Source organism: Lepisosteus platostomus, chromosome 13, assembly GCF_059453375.1.
Source record: "Lepisosteus platostomus isolate fLepPlt1 chromosome 13, fLepPlt1.hap1, whole genome shotgun sequence".
NCBI classification, from domain to species: Eukaryota; Metazoa; Chordata; class Actinopteri; order Semionotiformes; family Lepisosteidae; genus Lepisosteus; species Lepisosteus platostomus.
In genome coordinates, this window is record NC_142623.1 from 31,385,947 (window position 1) to 31,403,341 (window position 17,395).

General features: G+C 44.7%; 1 protein-coding gene across 2 annotated transcripts in view; it reads right to left on the minus strand.

The window, feature by feature from the left end:
* Positions 1 to 1,045, minus strand: part of ubtd2 (ubiquitin domain containing 2) — a 35,380-nt gene extending 34,335 nt beyond the window's left edge. The window contains exon 1 of one of the 2 annotated variants that reach the window (XM_088604135.1): positions 922 to 1,045. In XM_088604135.1, coding sequence (XP_088460261.1) covers positions 922 to 970 — 49 coding nt within the window. In that variant the 5' untranslated portion in view covers positions 971 to 1,045. Of the gene's footprint in view, positions 1 to 617; positions 881 to 921 lie in introns of those variants that run through there. The other variant, XM_088604134.1, reaches the window with a different exon arrangement.
* Between the last annotated feature and the right edge of the window lie 16,350 nt (positions 1,046 to 17,395).

Consider the following 17,395-nt stretch of genomic DNA (forward strand, 5'->3'; position numbering starts at 1 on the left):
AAAAATAATTCACCCATTGTTTATTTCTGGAGTCAATTACGAATTATTGCATCACTAATAGCTCCAGTACTGTACAGGAAGAATGGGCTTAAATTAAAGACGTCCCATGCAAACAATACTAAACCGTAACTATTTCGTCTTCACAACTGACCCCGCTTGCAGTACTGATCTATTGTTTGACTCGTATTGCTGTTATTACGCTATGCAAATCTTGTATTTGTTTAAAACACAGCACGACAAACTTAAATCCAAACTGTGACCCACATTCAACGTAACTGTTAACTACACAGATAAAACCCCCCCGACTAATTTACTTAAAGACAAAGAAGCCACTGAGTGGTAACTTAATATATTTCTCGCGTGCATTTGCACAATAACGAAAACACAATTAAACGAAAACGGGAGAGCTAGTTTATTCTTTTAAACCACAGGCCCCGGGTAGCAATAGAGGCAGAGGAGAAGCAGTGATGTTTTTTGCGAGCCCCAGTCGTTAACGGGGATGCAGTCAGCACTCCGCGAAGGAGAGAAAGACAAACGCTGGTTTCGGTGGGGACCAAAAAGCACATCCTGACAACTGCACCCGACCCCCACTCCGTGACATTTAACCGCGTCCCTACCTCCAGTTCCGTCTGAATTTTCGTTTAAACTGCCCGAGGAGTCATGGTGAGTGCCCACACACCCACCCATGGGTGTTTAAGCCTCTTGTTTTCTCTCCCCCTCTACGAACTCTCTTCCTTTCGGACTCGAGACTGACACACCGCGAGCATCAGCTGGGAAGAGGCGGGCTGTGCACACATCATCACAAGGTGACCGCTCCAGAACAGGGGAGAGACAGCACAGGCAGCGAGCGCGGCAGGGAAAAGGCAGGATATGAGCAGAAAAGCAGAAATAGCAGGCGCTTAATTAAAATAACTTCGTTACCGCGTGGTTGTGTCATCCGGCGCTCGACGCTCCCTCTCTCCTCCCTCATGTTTTTCGAGCCCTGGTGTTCTGTGTATTGCTTTAACAGTGTGAGTGTGCAGACTCCGCTTGTACTCAATGTATTTTTTAATACAGAACTGGACGAAGGAATCTTTAAACCGTATGTTTTACATTTTTTTAACTTCAGTAAATAAATTTACTATTTTGTAAATGGCAGAGCTGAATGTCTTCCTCTCATTAGGCACTAATTATTCCTACATGTTCTTATACTGTATGTTGTGGCAATGTTACAGTATCCTGAATGCAATTTTGGGTAGCATGCTTTGCTTTGCATCTATTTATATTGACGTAATGGAGCATGCTTTTCAATCTCATCAGCCACGTTCCCTATCAATCACTGGAGCTCTAAAAGTTTAATAACGACTTTTCTTTTCTGATTTATTTAGAGAATACCGAATGAGTTCATAGATATACCACAGCCTTATCATGGCAGTTATAGAGTGAATAATTATTCGCTATCACTGCCATCCAGTCCACTGCTTTCGCTGTACTTGAATACAGCCAACATCTTGATTGTTAAATTGATCTTGTTAAATGTCACTTAAAAAGATAAGAGGCCTCTGTGAGGGAGTACATTGAAAATGGCAGTCTGAGTAGGGCCTGTGCTGGGGCTTTTGAAAGTTGGGCATCACACTGCATTGTGGGGTGCAGTCTCATCGACAGGACCACGGGGTCAGAGGTGCACCCCCAAAGTCCTGAAACTGGAACACTGGAATGAACGCCCAGTAGAATCATTATGGGTGGCTTTCTGGGACAATCCCGTGATTACATTTACTGTGTGTCTTCTTCCCTCATATACAGTATATGTGACGAGTTTAGTTCTCCCTGCCCCTGCGGGTGTTTGATCAACACTGCTTGCAGGCTCCATGCACACACAGACCTTAGACCTTATCCCTAGGCAGGGGAAAACTCAGGCACACTGGAAGAGTAGATCTTGGTTTCAGAGGGGGGTGATGTCACTTCTGTAACTTGCTCGGTGCACTGAGCCCTGCTACATCTGCACCAATACGTGTGAACAGAGAAGTATCGGGTCCCCTCGTCCTCAAGTACTCAAAATCCTCAAAGACACTGAGGAAATCAATCCAGTGGACTTCTTCAGAATCAACAGAGAATCAGGCACCAGGAGACAGAAGACCAAAATACATGGAAAGTGCATTTAAAACCCACAGCAGGAGGCTCTTCTTTACTCAAAGGGTTGTAGGAGTGTGGACTAAGCTGCCCAGCCTTGTTGTTGAAGCTGATACCCTGGCTTCCTTCTGGGCTGGGCAAGATCAAACAGCAACTGATTACCAAATGGGCCAGAAGGGCAAAGTTTCCTCTGTTTTGGCAATAAATATTCCTATGTTCTTACATGTATGTGTTGTGCCACTATTGCAGTATCCTGAATGCAGTTTTGGTAAGTATATTGTAACGCTTATGGCCGACAGGCACTGTGTAAGAGCCGGCGTACCAGAGCAGGTGACGTCACCGCCCTTCCCTGTGATAGCAGGACTACAGCTACTGGGCTGTAGAGAGATCTCTCTTTGGCTCACTGGGCTGGGTCCCTGCTGAGTGACGCGGGAGTCCCGGGTTCGAGCCCCCGACGGTGGGGGGCCGACCTAATGCGGCAAGGGCGCCTGCCTGAGCCCCCGTTGTGTTACAATATCGATAAGCAAATTCTGTACTACGAATGTCCTTATTATGTCCATTTAGAGTTATGGTACCTATCAAAGCTGTTTTGCTACGAATAATACTGCTATCAAAGTTGCTGTGAATGATATAGAACACTTTTAAGAAAATCAGAAAATTTCACAGTGCATTTAATTCTGGTTGGAACCAGTCTGTTCCAAGTCCAATAGTCTATTAAACAACGTGCCTTGTTACGTTCTTAGACATACTGTAGTTAAAGTTTCATTAAGGTCTTGTCCAGTTAATTACTCCAAAATATCCATCCATTTTCTAACCACTTGATCTGGGACTTAGTTGCAGAGGGGCTGGAGCCTATCCCAGCAAGCAGTGGGCACAAGGCAGAATACACCCTGGACAGGACACCAGTCCATCTCGGGGCACACAGAGACTCACACCAGGGCCACTTTTACCAGAAACCAAACTAACTAGTATGTCTTTGGGCTGTGGGAATAATTCAGATCATCAAATTCCACACAAATAGCACCCCCGGTATTGAACCCAGGGCCCCTGTGCTCCAAGCATCAATGCTAACCATGGTGCCACCCTACTCAAAACATTAATCTCATTAATGGTGCTTATAAATCACCTTACAGCCTGGGTAGAAGTGTTACAGTTGTGCATCTAATTAAATAATTAGTCCAACGATGTAACAGAAAATATGGTTAGAACAGAAAACAACAACAGAAAACACCAGAAGGACACCTGCAGGAACCTGAATCTGATGCTTAACAGAATTTGAAGGGCTCCAACTTTAATTCATTGTATAAATTCAAACAGTATTGGATACAGCTGCTTCCACTCTGCTCTTGAGACATGGGTTCATTTCTAGCCAGGGGTACCTTCTGTGTGGAGTTTGCACGTTCTCCTCTGGGCTGTGTGTATTTTTTCATCCACGTGTTCCAGTTTCCTCTGACAGTCCCCTCTTGTGTGCGTGTGCGTGTGCGTGTGTGTGAGAGTGCCCTGCGAACCTGCCTTGTGGCCATTGTCAGTTGCATCAGGCTCTGGCTCATTACAACTCATTGTGTTGGATTAGACTGTAACTGAACACGAATGGTTGGATAAATGTCCCGCAACGCACTCTCCTGTTGGAAGGGAGAAAAATCTTTTCTGGGCTGCAGGTGCGGGTTAAGAGGAGAGAAGACGGCAGAGCGAGGACTGGAGATATCGGTATTCTTCGGATGGGGATGCGGCCTGATTTTCCCCCTTTCACTCTGGCTGCCTGACTGCCTTATATTACCGGTCCCGGTAACCGCCGTAACTGTCAATTAAAAATATTGAGAGGAGACGGTTAGTTTCAGTGCCTTCGTTGTCCATCGTGGACTGTATTTAAATTAAAAACTGATGTAATATTACAGAAAAAAATACATTACAAGACTTTCATGTTATTTACAGCAGGTACATTATTACAGACCTGTAACAAAAGACTATTGAGAGGAGACGGTTAGATTCAGGGCTTTGGTCGCCACTGGTTTATTTAAACTAAGAGCGCGACTTCGTTTCTCCGTCCGCGCTCGTATCCTGACTCCAGCCGTGCTGCAGCGACCAGCATGGACTGGTAACGTGTACTGGAGTCACATTACACTTGCAGTGCTACCGTACCATGAACCCAGTCTCATTAATCCGAACCTCGCGATCTCGGATCTCAATGACGTTACATCACGGGCAGTAACAAGTCCGGAGGTCAGGGGTCAGTCCAGTTCCCTCAGAGAGAGACCACCAACTTCCAAACGGGTTCTTCCAAATTCTTGACAGTAAAAGTCTCTGGTATTCACTCTGGCAGCCGTCTTATCTCCGTTTCTCAGCTCCGAGAGACTTATCTCGGTTTTACAGATTTTACCGGAGCATGCAGGGCTGTGAACCACAAATGTAAATACTCCGAGGAACAGCTGAAGGTTAGAGATTTGCTTTTACTTGATGCTCACTTGAAAATTAATGTGCAGTAGGTGGCCGTTTTGGCTTGCTGCCTGCCAGCCCAAAGCCATCTGTCTTGTAGTCCGATTAGGTGTGATTCTGTCAGTGTGCTGATTCAGCATTGGGAAGACTTTATGCTGCTGAGATTGAAAAGACAAGTTCAGTTTAAATCTTAAATAGTGGAAAGGATCGTTACTAAAGCCCTGTGTAGTGATTATTAAGTCCCATAATTAACCAGGGGTCTGCTTGGGCCCACATTGACAAAGGTGTCCTTTTGCATTCAGTGAAGAAGGGAGGAAGAATTCTGAAGAGCCTCTCTGAGGGGCCTTTTTGTATGTGGTGTACAGCAGGGCTCTCCAGCTCTCCAGCAATTACATTTACAGCTTAACCTGAATCACTTGTAGCAAGAAGATTAGCAACAATGGTTCGCGTGCTGCCTCAGAGCTCTTTGGTCCTGGGTTCAAGTCCAGCCTGAGGTGCCCTTAGTGGAGTGTTTGCAGGGTATGTTTTCTGTTTGGTCCTGTGGGGTTCTGCATAGATTAGCCAGCAGCCATGTCACCCTGCAGCTCACAGCTGGAAGAGTGGCCTGCAACTATTTCAAGACTTTGAGGAATACTCACCCATAAGGTAGGCAGGCTAGTCCTGGTGCTCACAAAGGCGTTTTTTAGCGGGAGAGGTTTCCTGACAGTTGAGCCCTGTGATACTCTACAGCTCTCCGGGTTCCCGTGAGGACAAGGTGATAGGATCACGCCCACTGGCCTCTTCCAGTCCTTGCTTGGAGGGGTTTCAGCGTGATCAGCACTTTCTGGTCTGGTGGCTCGAGAATTTCCCCGTCCGGTTCTTCTTGCAACCTTTTGGTTTCCAAGTTCTAAACCGCCCTGGCAGCACCCGGCCGCTGAAGTATCCGTCTGCATCACCTGAACATTCCCAGCAGGATTTTGGTCGACACGTGGAGACGCAGTGGAAAGGGAAATTCTTACTTACACCCACTTCCTTTTTTTTTGCGCTACATTACTCCTCGGGCTGCAGAAGTGGCTGTTCAGAAATTATTCATGGTCCCCATGAAAGCATTTCCAGTAACGAATTATGCACATTGAATTCATGCCATAAAAAACTGCCCGTGCATTACACTGCGTACTGATCTGTCCGCGATTTCACAATGGCAGTCGGCAAGTGACAGTGCTGACATCGCAGAAACAGCACTCCGTTTGAGACGAGCCCCCTTAAGGACAAATTCGACGAGGCCGCCTGCGACTGGAGCGGAATATTTAATTCCTGGAGACGGCAGGAAAAGCCTTGAACGCTGGCAGCCCTCCGTAGGCCCGGGGTCACCTGACAGTTTGCCATGGCAACAGGAGACAATCTGGGATCTCGGAAGGATTCTGTGTGGAAGTGTGAGGCAGCTCAGACAGAGCAGCAGGGGCTGGGGACAGAGAGATGGACTCAGAGGGGGGTTCGCTTAGAACCAGTACAACAAAGCTCTTCATTTTTGGAGACAGTCAATATTGGTTGCAGTGGGCCGAGTAACAGCTCTGTGCTCTTGCCCTCTCCTCTTTTCAAATGACACAACAGGTAGTGTTTGTGTTGGAGGGGGGGGAAACTTCTCAGAGATGAGAATTGAGTGAATTCAGCTGTAGCAATGAATTATAACAGCATGTGAATTAACCAGGGGGACTCAAATGACCACAGTGTTCTAATCAACAAATGAATGAACCCATAGCAGCCATATTCCCGAGCTCTCGCTGGTCATTCTCCAGCCTGTGATGTTTTTTTCAGGCAGTTAACTGAAACCACGGCGGACGGGTCATCTCTGTGTCACCCTGTCTGGACCAGACCCCCCCCCCCCCCCATCCTCGGCTCAGCACGTGAGAGCGAGACTCAATCCCCCTCACTGCGCGCGACGCACAGGGAAAGTGGCCTCCTGCTGCCCTCTTTTGGCGAAGAGCGTTCAGTACGTTTAAAATGAAAAAAATAAAATAAAATAATTGCAGTACAGGACTAGTCTTTTTAACAAGAAAATTATTCTTTAAATCAGACCTGAAATACAAATGGTAAGATATGGAGTGATGAAAATGTTGTTTTTTAAGCGTCAATTATAAACTCGGCTTAGATATCCAGTACAGAAAAATGCCGTTCTAAACGAGTAAACTAACGCTTCTTGCCATTTCTTCCGAGCTCTGTCTCTTGGAGTTTCAAGAGTATCCAAGCAACGTACTATTCCGAAGCTTAGTAGCACAACTAAGAAAAATGAAATATTGTGCGTTTAAACTCAGTGTTATCTCGTTTAAACTCATTTCCCCCCTGTGGCGCTAACAGGCTTCCGTGCTAATATAAAGCAGAACATAAAAAAACGTTTCCTCTTTTAGTAGAAATGTCCAACAAGGCACTCTCTGATTCCTTCCACATATTTTCTATCCGCTTTCTCCAACACAAGGTCGCAGGTAAGCTAAGCAATGGGCACCAGGCAGGATACACACTGGATGTGATGCCAATCCATCACAGGGCACACAGAGACACACACACCAGGGGCAATCTTTCCAGAGATCAATCAACCTACAAGTACATGTATGTCTTTGGACTGTGGGAGGAAACCCACATGAACATGATGAGAACATACAAGCTCCACCAAGACAGCACCCCAGATCAGGAACTGGACCCAGGGCCCCAGCACTGTGAAGCAGGAATGCTAACCACTGCGCTATTGTGATGCCCATGGGATGCTCTTATTTTATTTATTTAATCATCTGTGTTAAGGAAGTTCACGCAGTGGCCCCATGGGTGACTTGGTGTTTAATGCTAAATACCACCTGCAAAGAAAAACCACATACATCCCCATGAGCACAAACATATTATATAATATACACACCATCAGACCACTCATCAGTCATTGGTAGGCTTAGGAGGTGAGTAAAATGAGTTAAAAATATTTTTGGTGATTCCTCATTCTTTTATCATTATACAGCAGCTTTGAAGCCCTTTACACAATGGGTTGTAGGAGTGTGGAACAAGCAACCCAGCCATGTTGTCGAAGCCGATCTGGCGTCTGCCATGAAATGGCTGGATCAATTAATTACAGAGAGCAAATGGCTTGCTCTTGTTTGTAACCTTTTAATAATAATTCTTACACTTCTACAGTGTGGGCACTACACTCAAAGCACTTAACAGGTAGTGGGGGCTCCCCTCCATCACCAGTGTGCAACCCCCACCTGGATGATGCGACGGCAGCCAGAGTGCACCAGTACTCTCACCACACACCAGCTCTCAGTGGGGAGGAGAACAGAGTGATGAAGCCAGTTCAGAGATGGGGATTACTAGGAGGCCATGACTGGTAAAGGCCAATGGGGAATTTGGCCAGGACACTGGGGCAACACCCCTGCTCTTTTCGAGAAACGCCCTGGGACTTTTAATGACCACAGAGAGTCAGGACCTCGGTTTTACATCTCGCTGTTACGTTCCAAAAACCTCTGAATATACAAAACCAAAGAACTACTACTGTACGTCCAGTTCGTATTGTGCAGTACCTAAAGGTGCCATTAGAGAGCGGCAGAGATTACAAAAAGTTAGTGGCTGAGACGTTCTCTCCTGCGCTCACAAATACATTAGCTATTCATATTCAAATGTATTTTTTCTCCACTTATAATTTAAAGCACCATACACGTTTCTTTTATTTTATTATTTGTATGCTAGTGAAGGAGAGTTTATCTCTGCTTCGATCTGTTTTTTAGTATGACAACTTCAGTAATAAAGTTTTACCAGTCATTAAATTTTTTTATAGCAGAAGGAAAGACCACCCCGCCCTCTAACCTCTGCTTATATTGTGATGTGTCCCAGGAGAGAACAAAGAGAACACTATGACCTGATCTAAATATTCAAAACCCCACCGACGTCTGCAGAATCAACAATGAAACAAACCAAAGGTCTGAAGTGGGAACAATGGGAACAGCAGGCAGATCTTTACACAAAGGGTTGTGGGAGTGTGGAACAAGCTGCCCAGCCATGTTGTTGAGGATTATACGTGGTTTCTTTCAAGAAACGGGCTCTGCTTGTTTGTAACCTCTCTTATGCTCTCATGATCCACAATCCACAGGGTCTCCTCTCACAGACTCCTGTCACTAGCTGGGCTAATGGAGCAGCTGAGCCACGTACAGAAAATCAGGCCCGTGTCTTAGCAAATGCAGCACTTTGCAGCTGTTAGCAGCAGATGCCAAAGATTTCTATGAGTTCTGTGGTAGATCTCCCACCAGGCTGCCCTAATACCCACTGGGTGGTTTGTCCTTACTGCCCCTGAGAAAGACTTATCAGGAAAGACTCATCGTAGAGACGGAAAATGCTCCTGAATGACATTTACCGAAACACAGCGATAAAAACTATCCACAGCTCGGTGTAGCTAATCAGTCTCTGCAGAAAACCACAAGACACGCGTACCTTGGCCCTTTTGAAAGATAGTGTAGTTTTGGTAAATGAGCATAGATTCATTTTAATTTCTCCATTGCCTAAAAAAAGAAAATGTTCATTTACAGCACGGCATAGCTGAGAACAAAGCACAACCTTTCGCCATTGCTGTAGAATATTGCGCTTTCCACACGTGCCAGTAAATGCATTCTATATTAACTCAATATTTACCATTTAATTTTTCATGAGGGTCAGAGTGGAGCAGGGCAGGGCAATGATGGTGATTTTTTCCTTCAGTTTGAGCAAATTTTCGGTCTGTATGGCAGTGAAATGGGCCTTCATGTCTTTAATAACCTCATTATTTCTCTCCTTTTGTCAGTTTTAAGGAGTGTGTTTTTCACATTCTCACAGAATCCAGCTCTAGCCGAATGTGCATAGTAAAACAACTAAATAAGAGTGGGTGATAGAAAGACTAAATTAGATCTCTCTTAGGGGATGCTGAATGGCAAATGTGAATCCTCTACGGCAGGGGTCCCCAGTCCTGGAGGGTCAGTGTGTCTGCAGCAGGGGTCCCCAGTCCTGGAGGGTCAGTGTGTCTGCAGCAGGGGTCCCCAGTCCTGGAGGGTCAGGGTGTCTGCAGCAGGGGTCCCTAGTCCTGGAGGGTCAGTGTGTCTACAGCAGGGGTCCCCAGTCCTGGAGGGTCAGTGTGTCTGCAGCAGGGGTCCCCAGTCCTGTAGGGTCAGGGTGTCTGCAGCAGGGGTCCCCAGTCCTGGAGGGTCAGGGTGTCTGCAGCAGGGGACCCCAGTCCTGGAGGGTCAGTGTGTCTACAGCAGGGGTCCCCAGTCCTGTAGGGTCAGGGTGTCTGCAGCAGGGGTCCCCAGTCCTGGAGGGTCAGTGTGTCTGCAGCATGGGTCCCCAGTCCTGGTTAGTGGACACAGATGGTGTCAAGATGTAAATACAAGTAAGAATTTAGGCTGGCAAGACAGTAACCCAGGGAGCTGATGGATGTCAGTGAGAAGCCCGCTCACAGTCAGACTGTTCCAAAGACATTTGACACCCTTCAAAGCCATCACCATGGCCACCAAGCCTCCTTGGTAGTACTTGCTCTTAAATAATCCAAGGATCTCATCCACACCCTATTGAAGGAAAACAGGGCCATTGGCTTCAACAATATGGATGGGTTTCTTGTAACAGACATCCACTGCCCTTTGTGTAAGGTAGTGTTCTCAGACTTCAGTGGTCTTCCCTGTAGTTTCCACTGGTGTCCTCTAGTTTGTGTTTCTCTGTTCAAGTCTAAATAGGCTCATTTCTTTCAGCCTATCAGTGTGGGGCATAGCACTGAACCTGAGAGTGTATCTGGTGGCTCTTCTCTTGTAATCTTTCTTGTAATCTGGAAACCAAAATTATCTGCAGTACTTTCATTTATCTTACAAGTGCATTGTACACTTGCCCTCCAGACCACCCCTTTAATTCATTAAAATAATTGCATACGTATAATTCAAAAAGTATTTTTGTTATCGTACACAGATATCCCTTTTTCGTAGATCATCAGAATTGCTAATATTTGTAACACAGAAGTCCATTAGACAACCTTATCTCAGGCTGTTGGGCGGTATCACCCCATCCTTTGAAGAAAAACAGGAAAGAAGAAAAAAAATATTTTTCCCTTGTCAGACCTTTGCCTGCCTGTGCAGCTTTGAACTGTGAACTGGCATTTTTACAGGCAAAGCCTGATCACATTAGTCAAGCTCGTAAATTAGGCTCATATCACACTGTAGTATGCAATGGATTTCTGGGAGCCAGGGGGCTGCAGGGAAGTCTGCTATAGACCGATGTGTAGTTAGGGGCTAATAATAAGGTATCACACACAGGCACACAGAAACATGATAATTATCCACTCCAGCCAGCCACTGAATCCAAAGAAACCCCTATAATTAAAGCAGGCTCCTCATTCTTCTTGTAATTGAACAAACCCACTGAGCTTGCACCCTGTTCTGATTATAAAGATAATTTCTGGAGGCTTTGTTCCAGTATATTAATGTGCTCATCATAATTGAATATCAATGTAAAAATCTGTGGCCCTTGAGAAATTACAGAACACAGAAGCTGTTAATTCAGTGGGTACACAATAGTAGACATTCATGTCTCGGCTAAGTTTGTGTTAATGATCAAGCATATTACTAATTTTAAAAAGCCTTTCATGGTACAGTACTTAATGGCACATCTCTTTATACGAACTGGTAGAGATATCAGCTGTCAGTTTGCTAATGGACAAAAGACAATCACCCCGCCCACCCCGTACTTGTGACGTTTTGAGTGAAATTGTGCCCTCTAGTGGCAAACATCTAGAACTGCGTTTGGTAGCGTTCATTACAGGAGAGGTTACATGCGCTACATTTTAAGCATTTTAAAACATTATGTAATTCAACAGTTGCTCTCAGTAATATTTAATAGACTTCTAGGCTACATTTTTCATTACGAAAATAATAAAAAACAAATGTAACTGTGTAACCTATCATATCATTTATGAGATAGTTTTTTTCATATTTGCATTTCCTTTCTTTTTTTACTCTAAACATTTAATTATAAGTCCAGTATTCAACATGAATACAGTCAGGAGAAATCTATACCAAAAGTCTTGGAAAACATCCCACAAGGCTAAATTGGATTGCTCTCAAATGTCATCGGCTCCAGGTAGGCTGATATGGTCTCAGTCCTGATTATGACCCACATTAGCACATCAGCTCCCAGTTAGGTATCTAAATACCTTAATGCCGTGTTAAAGCACCAGTAAGATTTGAAGGACAGACTTGCAGGGTAAGTATAAATAAATTGTATAAAATTGAAAATAACCTGAACAAACATTTGCTTAATGTTGAAAGAACAAAACTGGTAACTTCATTGCAAAATGCTTTTATGCTTTTAGATGTGTTAAATTGTACAGAAAAACAGGAACATTATACTGAGCACCAGATATTTTATTAAATTAATACACCAGTCCTTCCCAGCCCGGGTCTGGCTGAGCTCCGCCTCTCCAGTGCTATTTGATGACTTCATTGATCTTGATCATTTAGACTTTTCTTTAACTTGATTTTTCAGTTGATCTTCAGTGTTAAAATTACGCTCCTTCAATGGAAGTAGTATACAGAAGTTAAGCAGCCTTTCTCCAACTTGATGGCTACTATTGCTGAGCAAACATCTCTCAGTAATTGATTAATTTATTATTAACAAAAATATTGTATCAGACATTCCCACAGGTGGGAATGATACTGTATCACATGCCCACAGGTGGGGATGATACTGTATCACATGCCCACAGGTGGGAATGATACTGTATCAGACATGCCCACAGGTGGGAATGATACTGTATCAGACATGCCCACAGGTGGGAATGATACTGTATCACATGCCCAAAGGTGGGAATGATACTGTATCAGACACACACACACGTCACAATTATACTGTATCAGACACTACCGTAATGAGTGTTACTTTCCTTCTGCTACATTTCAGCCAGCACACATGAATGAGGGCCAGTTTGGAACCTCAGAAACTGGTGGATACCAACAATAAATGCGACATTTGAAGAGCTGAAATAATATTTATAAGAGAAACTTAGAAATATGCCCCAACCAGAACACTGGAAACAACCAGTCTGTGATTAAGAACCCAGGTGGGATAAAGACCAGAAAACACAGTTTTCCTCCAGGGCCAGGGCTGGGAACACCTGGAATAAAGCATGCAGGACCACACTTATTCATACAAGCTGTGCAAACTTCGTTGTTTATGTCCAGCCAGCCGCACCCATGTACAGTAGGCAGAAATCAGTAATCACAGCTGTTTTCATGGTGCCTACTGCTGTCACTCCATCCTCATTATCTTCCGTAGTCTTTGCATTGTCTACAGGTAGGAAACTATGGGACGAAAAGGAGGTCAGTAAGTAATATTAATCAATCCAGCTGTCTGCAGATAGAAAAATGGTAATGGAGCACCTGACACAGGTGAACTCCTGGCGCATGATCAACAGCATTTCTGTCACCGGCACGGAAACCGAGAGGCTTTACAGATCGGTTTCAGGAGGAGAGAGACGTGCAGATTTGCACTGCAAAGCCCACAGCCACCCACTCACTTCGTTTAGCCTGAAGATCATGTTCTCTGGGAGATCAAATCACGCCTCCCATGTGAAAGCGACCATCGGACCCGCTTGTTAATCAGCATGAGCGCTATCTCAAACCGAGGCTCCCTGGGTGAAAAACACCATTGACTCAAAAAAAACAAAACAACAACAAGTGATTATTTTCCTGCAGCTCACGTGAGGTTAAAAATGTATTAGCAGTGTGCTGCGAAGGCCAGGGGATTATCTCCATGCACACCGAGGAAAGAAAGCGTCAGGGCTGAAGAAATCAGAAAAGAAACGTAAAATAACTAAAACACAGTGATACCTGTGCCTGTCTCGTTTTTAGAGTCATTACCAGCTTGTGTAGACCAGCTTGGGAGACTGTGTGCTTCTTCTTTTCATTTCTGATTACATAAATAAATATCAGAAACATCTACGTTCAAGGCCACAGATAAGAGGAGTCTTGTCCAGATCAACAGGTCCTCCATCATTCTACAGCCAGTGCTAATTGTTCTAAAGACAGCCCCCTGCACATATGAAATCTCTTTGAACTTCCCCCCCTGGGAATGAGACAATTTTTCAGAGATACCACCGAAAGTCACCTGCAAGTCTTTTAGGAGGTGGGTGAAAACCCTCCAGAAACATGGGGAACCACATGCAGACTCCACACAGACAGGTGCTCCAAGCTGGGATCAAGCCCAGGGTCTTGAAGTAGTGTGGCACCAGTCCTAACCAGGTATAAAGAGGGCTTTTGGACAGTGAAAGGTGAACGTGTGCTAGTGAAATCTGTATTTCAAATCAGAAGTTTAATATGAGAAGTATAGAATTTCAGTTTTGTTGAAATGTAGAGTAAATGAGTAGTCCAGTCCAGTCCTCTGCAGGCTTTACAAACAGCAGCTTCAGTTTATCTTTAATGTTGTGTGTGAAAATTCTGATTGGAAAGAAAGAAATTAAATAGGTAGAAAGGCTTAAAACGTTTGTTAAAGAAATTGAAACAGACACATTTATAAGCAACTTGTTTTGCTCTGTACCATGCTGGGAATATCAGGCAACACTAGGGTTTAACACTGGTGATGTACAGTGTCAGGGGCTTATTTTTTATTGACCCAGCCTGCAGAAGACATGCAAGAGATTTATTTCCAATCCCTTTAAACCTCAACACAGTAACTTACTGGGAAGCTCAATAACTCGCACGGTTTCACGTTTCAAAGTCTCTGTGATTATTTGTCCCAATGCAGTGTTCATACTAGCCTGATAGTTCTAATGGAACTGAAAGAAATGGGCAGAACAACAGCTTTTACCCAGAGATTCCTGGGAGCGAGGTACTGAGTTTTGAGATCAATACTCAATTAACACGGACGCGTCTAGTGGCCTGAAACAAAGCTGAGAGGTTTCTGTTTCACGTGTTGTAGTTTCACTTGTTGCTTATGCACACTATCTTAAATCACATTGCCAGTGACCTGCAGCAGGCGTTAAATACCCTGCCTCCTTTTCCTGGGGCAACAATAAATACTTCAATTTACAAACGGTGGATCTCCAATAGAGTTCAAATGTATCACAATGAAGCAGTCTTCTCCTGCCTGACATGGGAGCAATATACTGTATACAGTTTTATTTCCATCTACTCTATAGGCTATGCGACACATTGATTAATAGTGCAGTTGTTTTATAAGCACTATTGTTAAGCTCTGTTAAATTCATGCTTCAATCAATTCTCATCATTCTGTAATCGATACTAGTGTTTAAAAAGATTTAATTTATTTTTACTTTTGAGAATTTGCCTTTATTGCTGTAGCGCTTCTTTATTGTTTTTCTTTTTGTGTGCTTTGAGGCGATTATTTTTGTGAACCACACTATACTACAATGAGGGCCAAGTTTAGCATGGGCTTGCTTTTGTCTCTCTTTCAACATAGACAGAGGAGAGACACATTATGACACATTTGTGGGATCCAAGTGCATCAATCAACTCTCTTTTCTTTTACAGTGCTGGCAACCTGCGATGAAGCCAGTGCTCGAATCACCACAATCGCAACACTGCCAGCGTGTCGCTTGTTTTTCGACATTGAAGTGGTCTGTCTTTATCTTTTGGATACTGTTCAAGTATCTGCTGATGTTGAGACATGGGAGAAAAATCAGGATTCAACCTGTGTCACCTAGACTCCTGTTTCTCTCATCTATAAGAGGAGAGCATACTGCTACACTGACCAGCGATGCCCAACTCTATGAGACCCTAATGCCTCCCTTCAGCTCTTGTTCAGCTGGGCTTGTTCATCCAGCTCTATCCTCTGCAGCACACTACAGCCCGCTGGTGCCGGGCAAGTTAACTACCCAATGGCTGTCCAGCACCCGAGACGCCCCTCAGTACAGACATAAGCTGTATCTTTCTCAAGTACTCCTCTCTCACAGAGTCATGCAGTCCAGTACGCTACCTCAATGCGCTGTCACGACAACTCCCCCTCACTAGTCAATAGTCACCTTAACAGGAGGGTATTGAAGTCACTTGTGTCAAAGACGAGGGCTCAATGCGGTGGTGACCCAGTCCCAGGGGTCAAAAACCTTTCTTTACCATCTCGGAGAGGGGTAGACAAGAGTTGAGCGCCTTTCAGGCAGCATCAATAACCCAACGAGCCATTCAGTTTTAAAAATAGGAAATTGGAAACGCCACACCAAAATGGGTCGAGCTCTTGCAGAGTGTGGAATACGTTACGTAGCCGTGTTTGGGAAGCAAATCCTCAAAGACACTGACCATGTCAACCCATTGAGGCTTCTCCGGAATCAACTGGACAAAAGAACCAGGGGACACCAGTAGAAGCTACACTGGAGTGCATTTAACCCTATGAACAGGAGGCACTGCTTTACACAAAGGCTGGTGGGTGTATGGAACGAGCCGCACAGCCATGTTGTTCAAGTCAATACCCTGACCTCTTTAAAAAAAACGCTGGATGAGACCCTCTGATCAATTAACTACTGACCACCAAACAGTCCAGATGGACCATTTGAAGTCTTCCATCCCAGAGCAGCCAGCACTTGGCCAACACTTAGTAACAGATGACAGGAACAACTGCAGCAGCTGCCCGCAGGCGTTGAAAATTACGACTGTATCACACAGAATCTGACTCCTAGTGCTTGTTTTCAATACATAAAGTTACTGTACATAAAACAGCAGTAATTGGAAATGCATGCATGGCAGCCCTTTTAAAATAATCTATTATTTGTCTTAAGATTTCATTAGCAATGAAAAAGAAAAACTACAGAAAATAAACTGGATGACAGCACTAGTACTTCAACAATGTTTTCTGAGTCGATCTATTGTCGTCTTCTAAGACTGAAGCATATATACTGTACATACAGTACGTGTATATATTTCTTTCTATAAGACATGATTTCCTGGCAGAGATGTTTTGTGCTTTTTGCAGAAACTGATTACAGAAGGCATGACTCTGTAGACTTAAATGTGTCAGAGAAAAATCCAAGCTGGGGATCAGCTGTCAATGCTCAGAACAGAAGTGGGACCACAGGACGCTTCTCACAGGACTATTTGTGAGCATCAACCCCAGTGGAGCTACTGCAACATACTGAGAAAGGGGCAAACCAAAGGGGCCGACGATAAAGCCGTTGTTGGCTTCAGCTGTACGGAAAATCAGAGGTGGTGGACAGCAGATAGTTTTCAGGTGGCAGGAGAGGGAGGAAGGGTGATAAATAAGTGGAAACAATAGGGCAGTAAACTTCAATGAATATTGGCTTCACATTAGGTACTTTGGCTTGTCTGGAGCAGATGAACTTTGGCTTTCAAGGAAACATGTGTGGATAATATTTTAACAATGGGCCCCCCCAAAACAAATCTAAAAAAATGATGTACAGATAGCCATACAGGTATTAATAATAGTCAGGAAAGACACGAGTGAGGGACTGAAAGTGCAGAAGAGGGCAGGAGACAAGAAATCAGGAGGCAGTGCACACGGTGTAGGACACCTGCTGTTGAAGAAGACGTGGGAAGTGAGAATGGATTAGGGGCGGTGGGGAGTCAGCTTCCGACAGTGCACCAGGTGGGACACCAGCAGGGAAGAGGAAGAGACAGGAGCAGGAGATGACCCTGCAGGCGAAGGTGTGGTGGGTTGGACGCCTGATATTGAGGAAGGGACAGAAAGGAGGTGGGGGGGGAGGACACACTGGCGAGTCGGGGCCTAACACTGGGCCGGGGGGGCTGTCTAGCAAAGAAGGGGAAGAGATGAGTACGCAGGAGACGTTGCTGGGGCTGAAGGCACAGTAGGTGGGACGCCAGACACGGAGGAATGGACAGGAAGAGAGTAGTTAATCCAGCTGGAG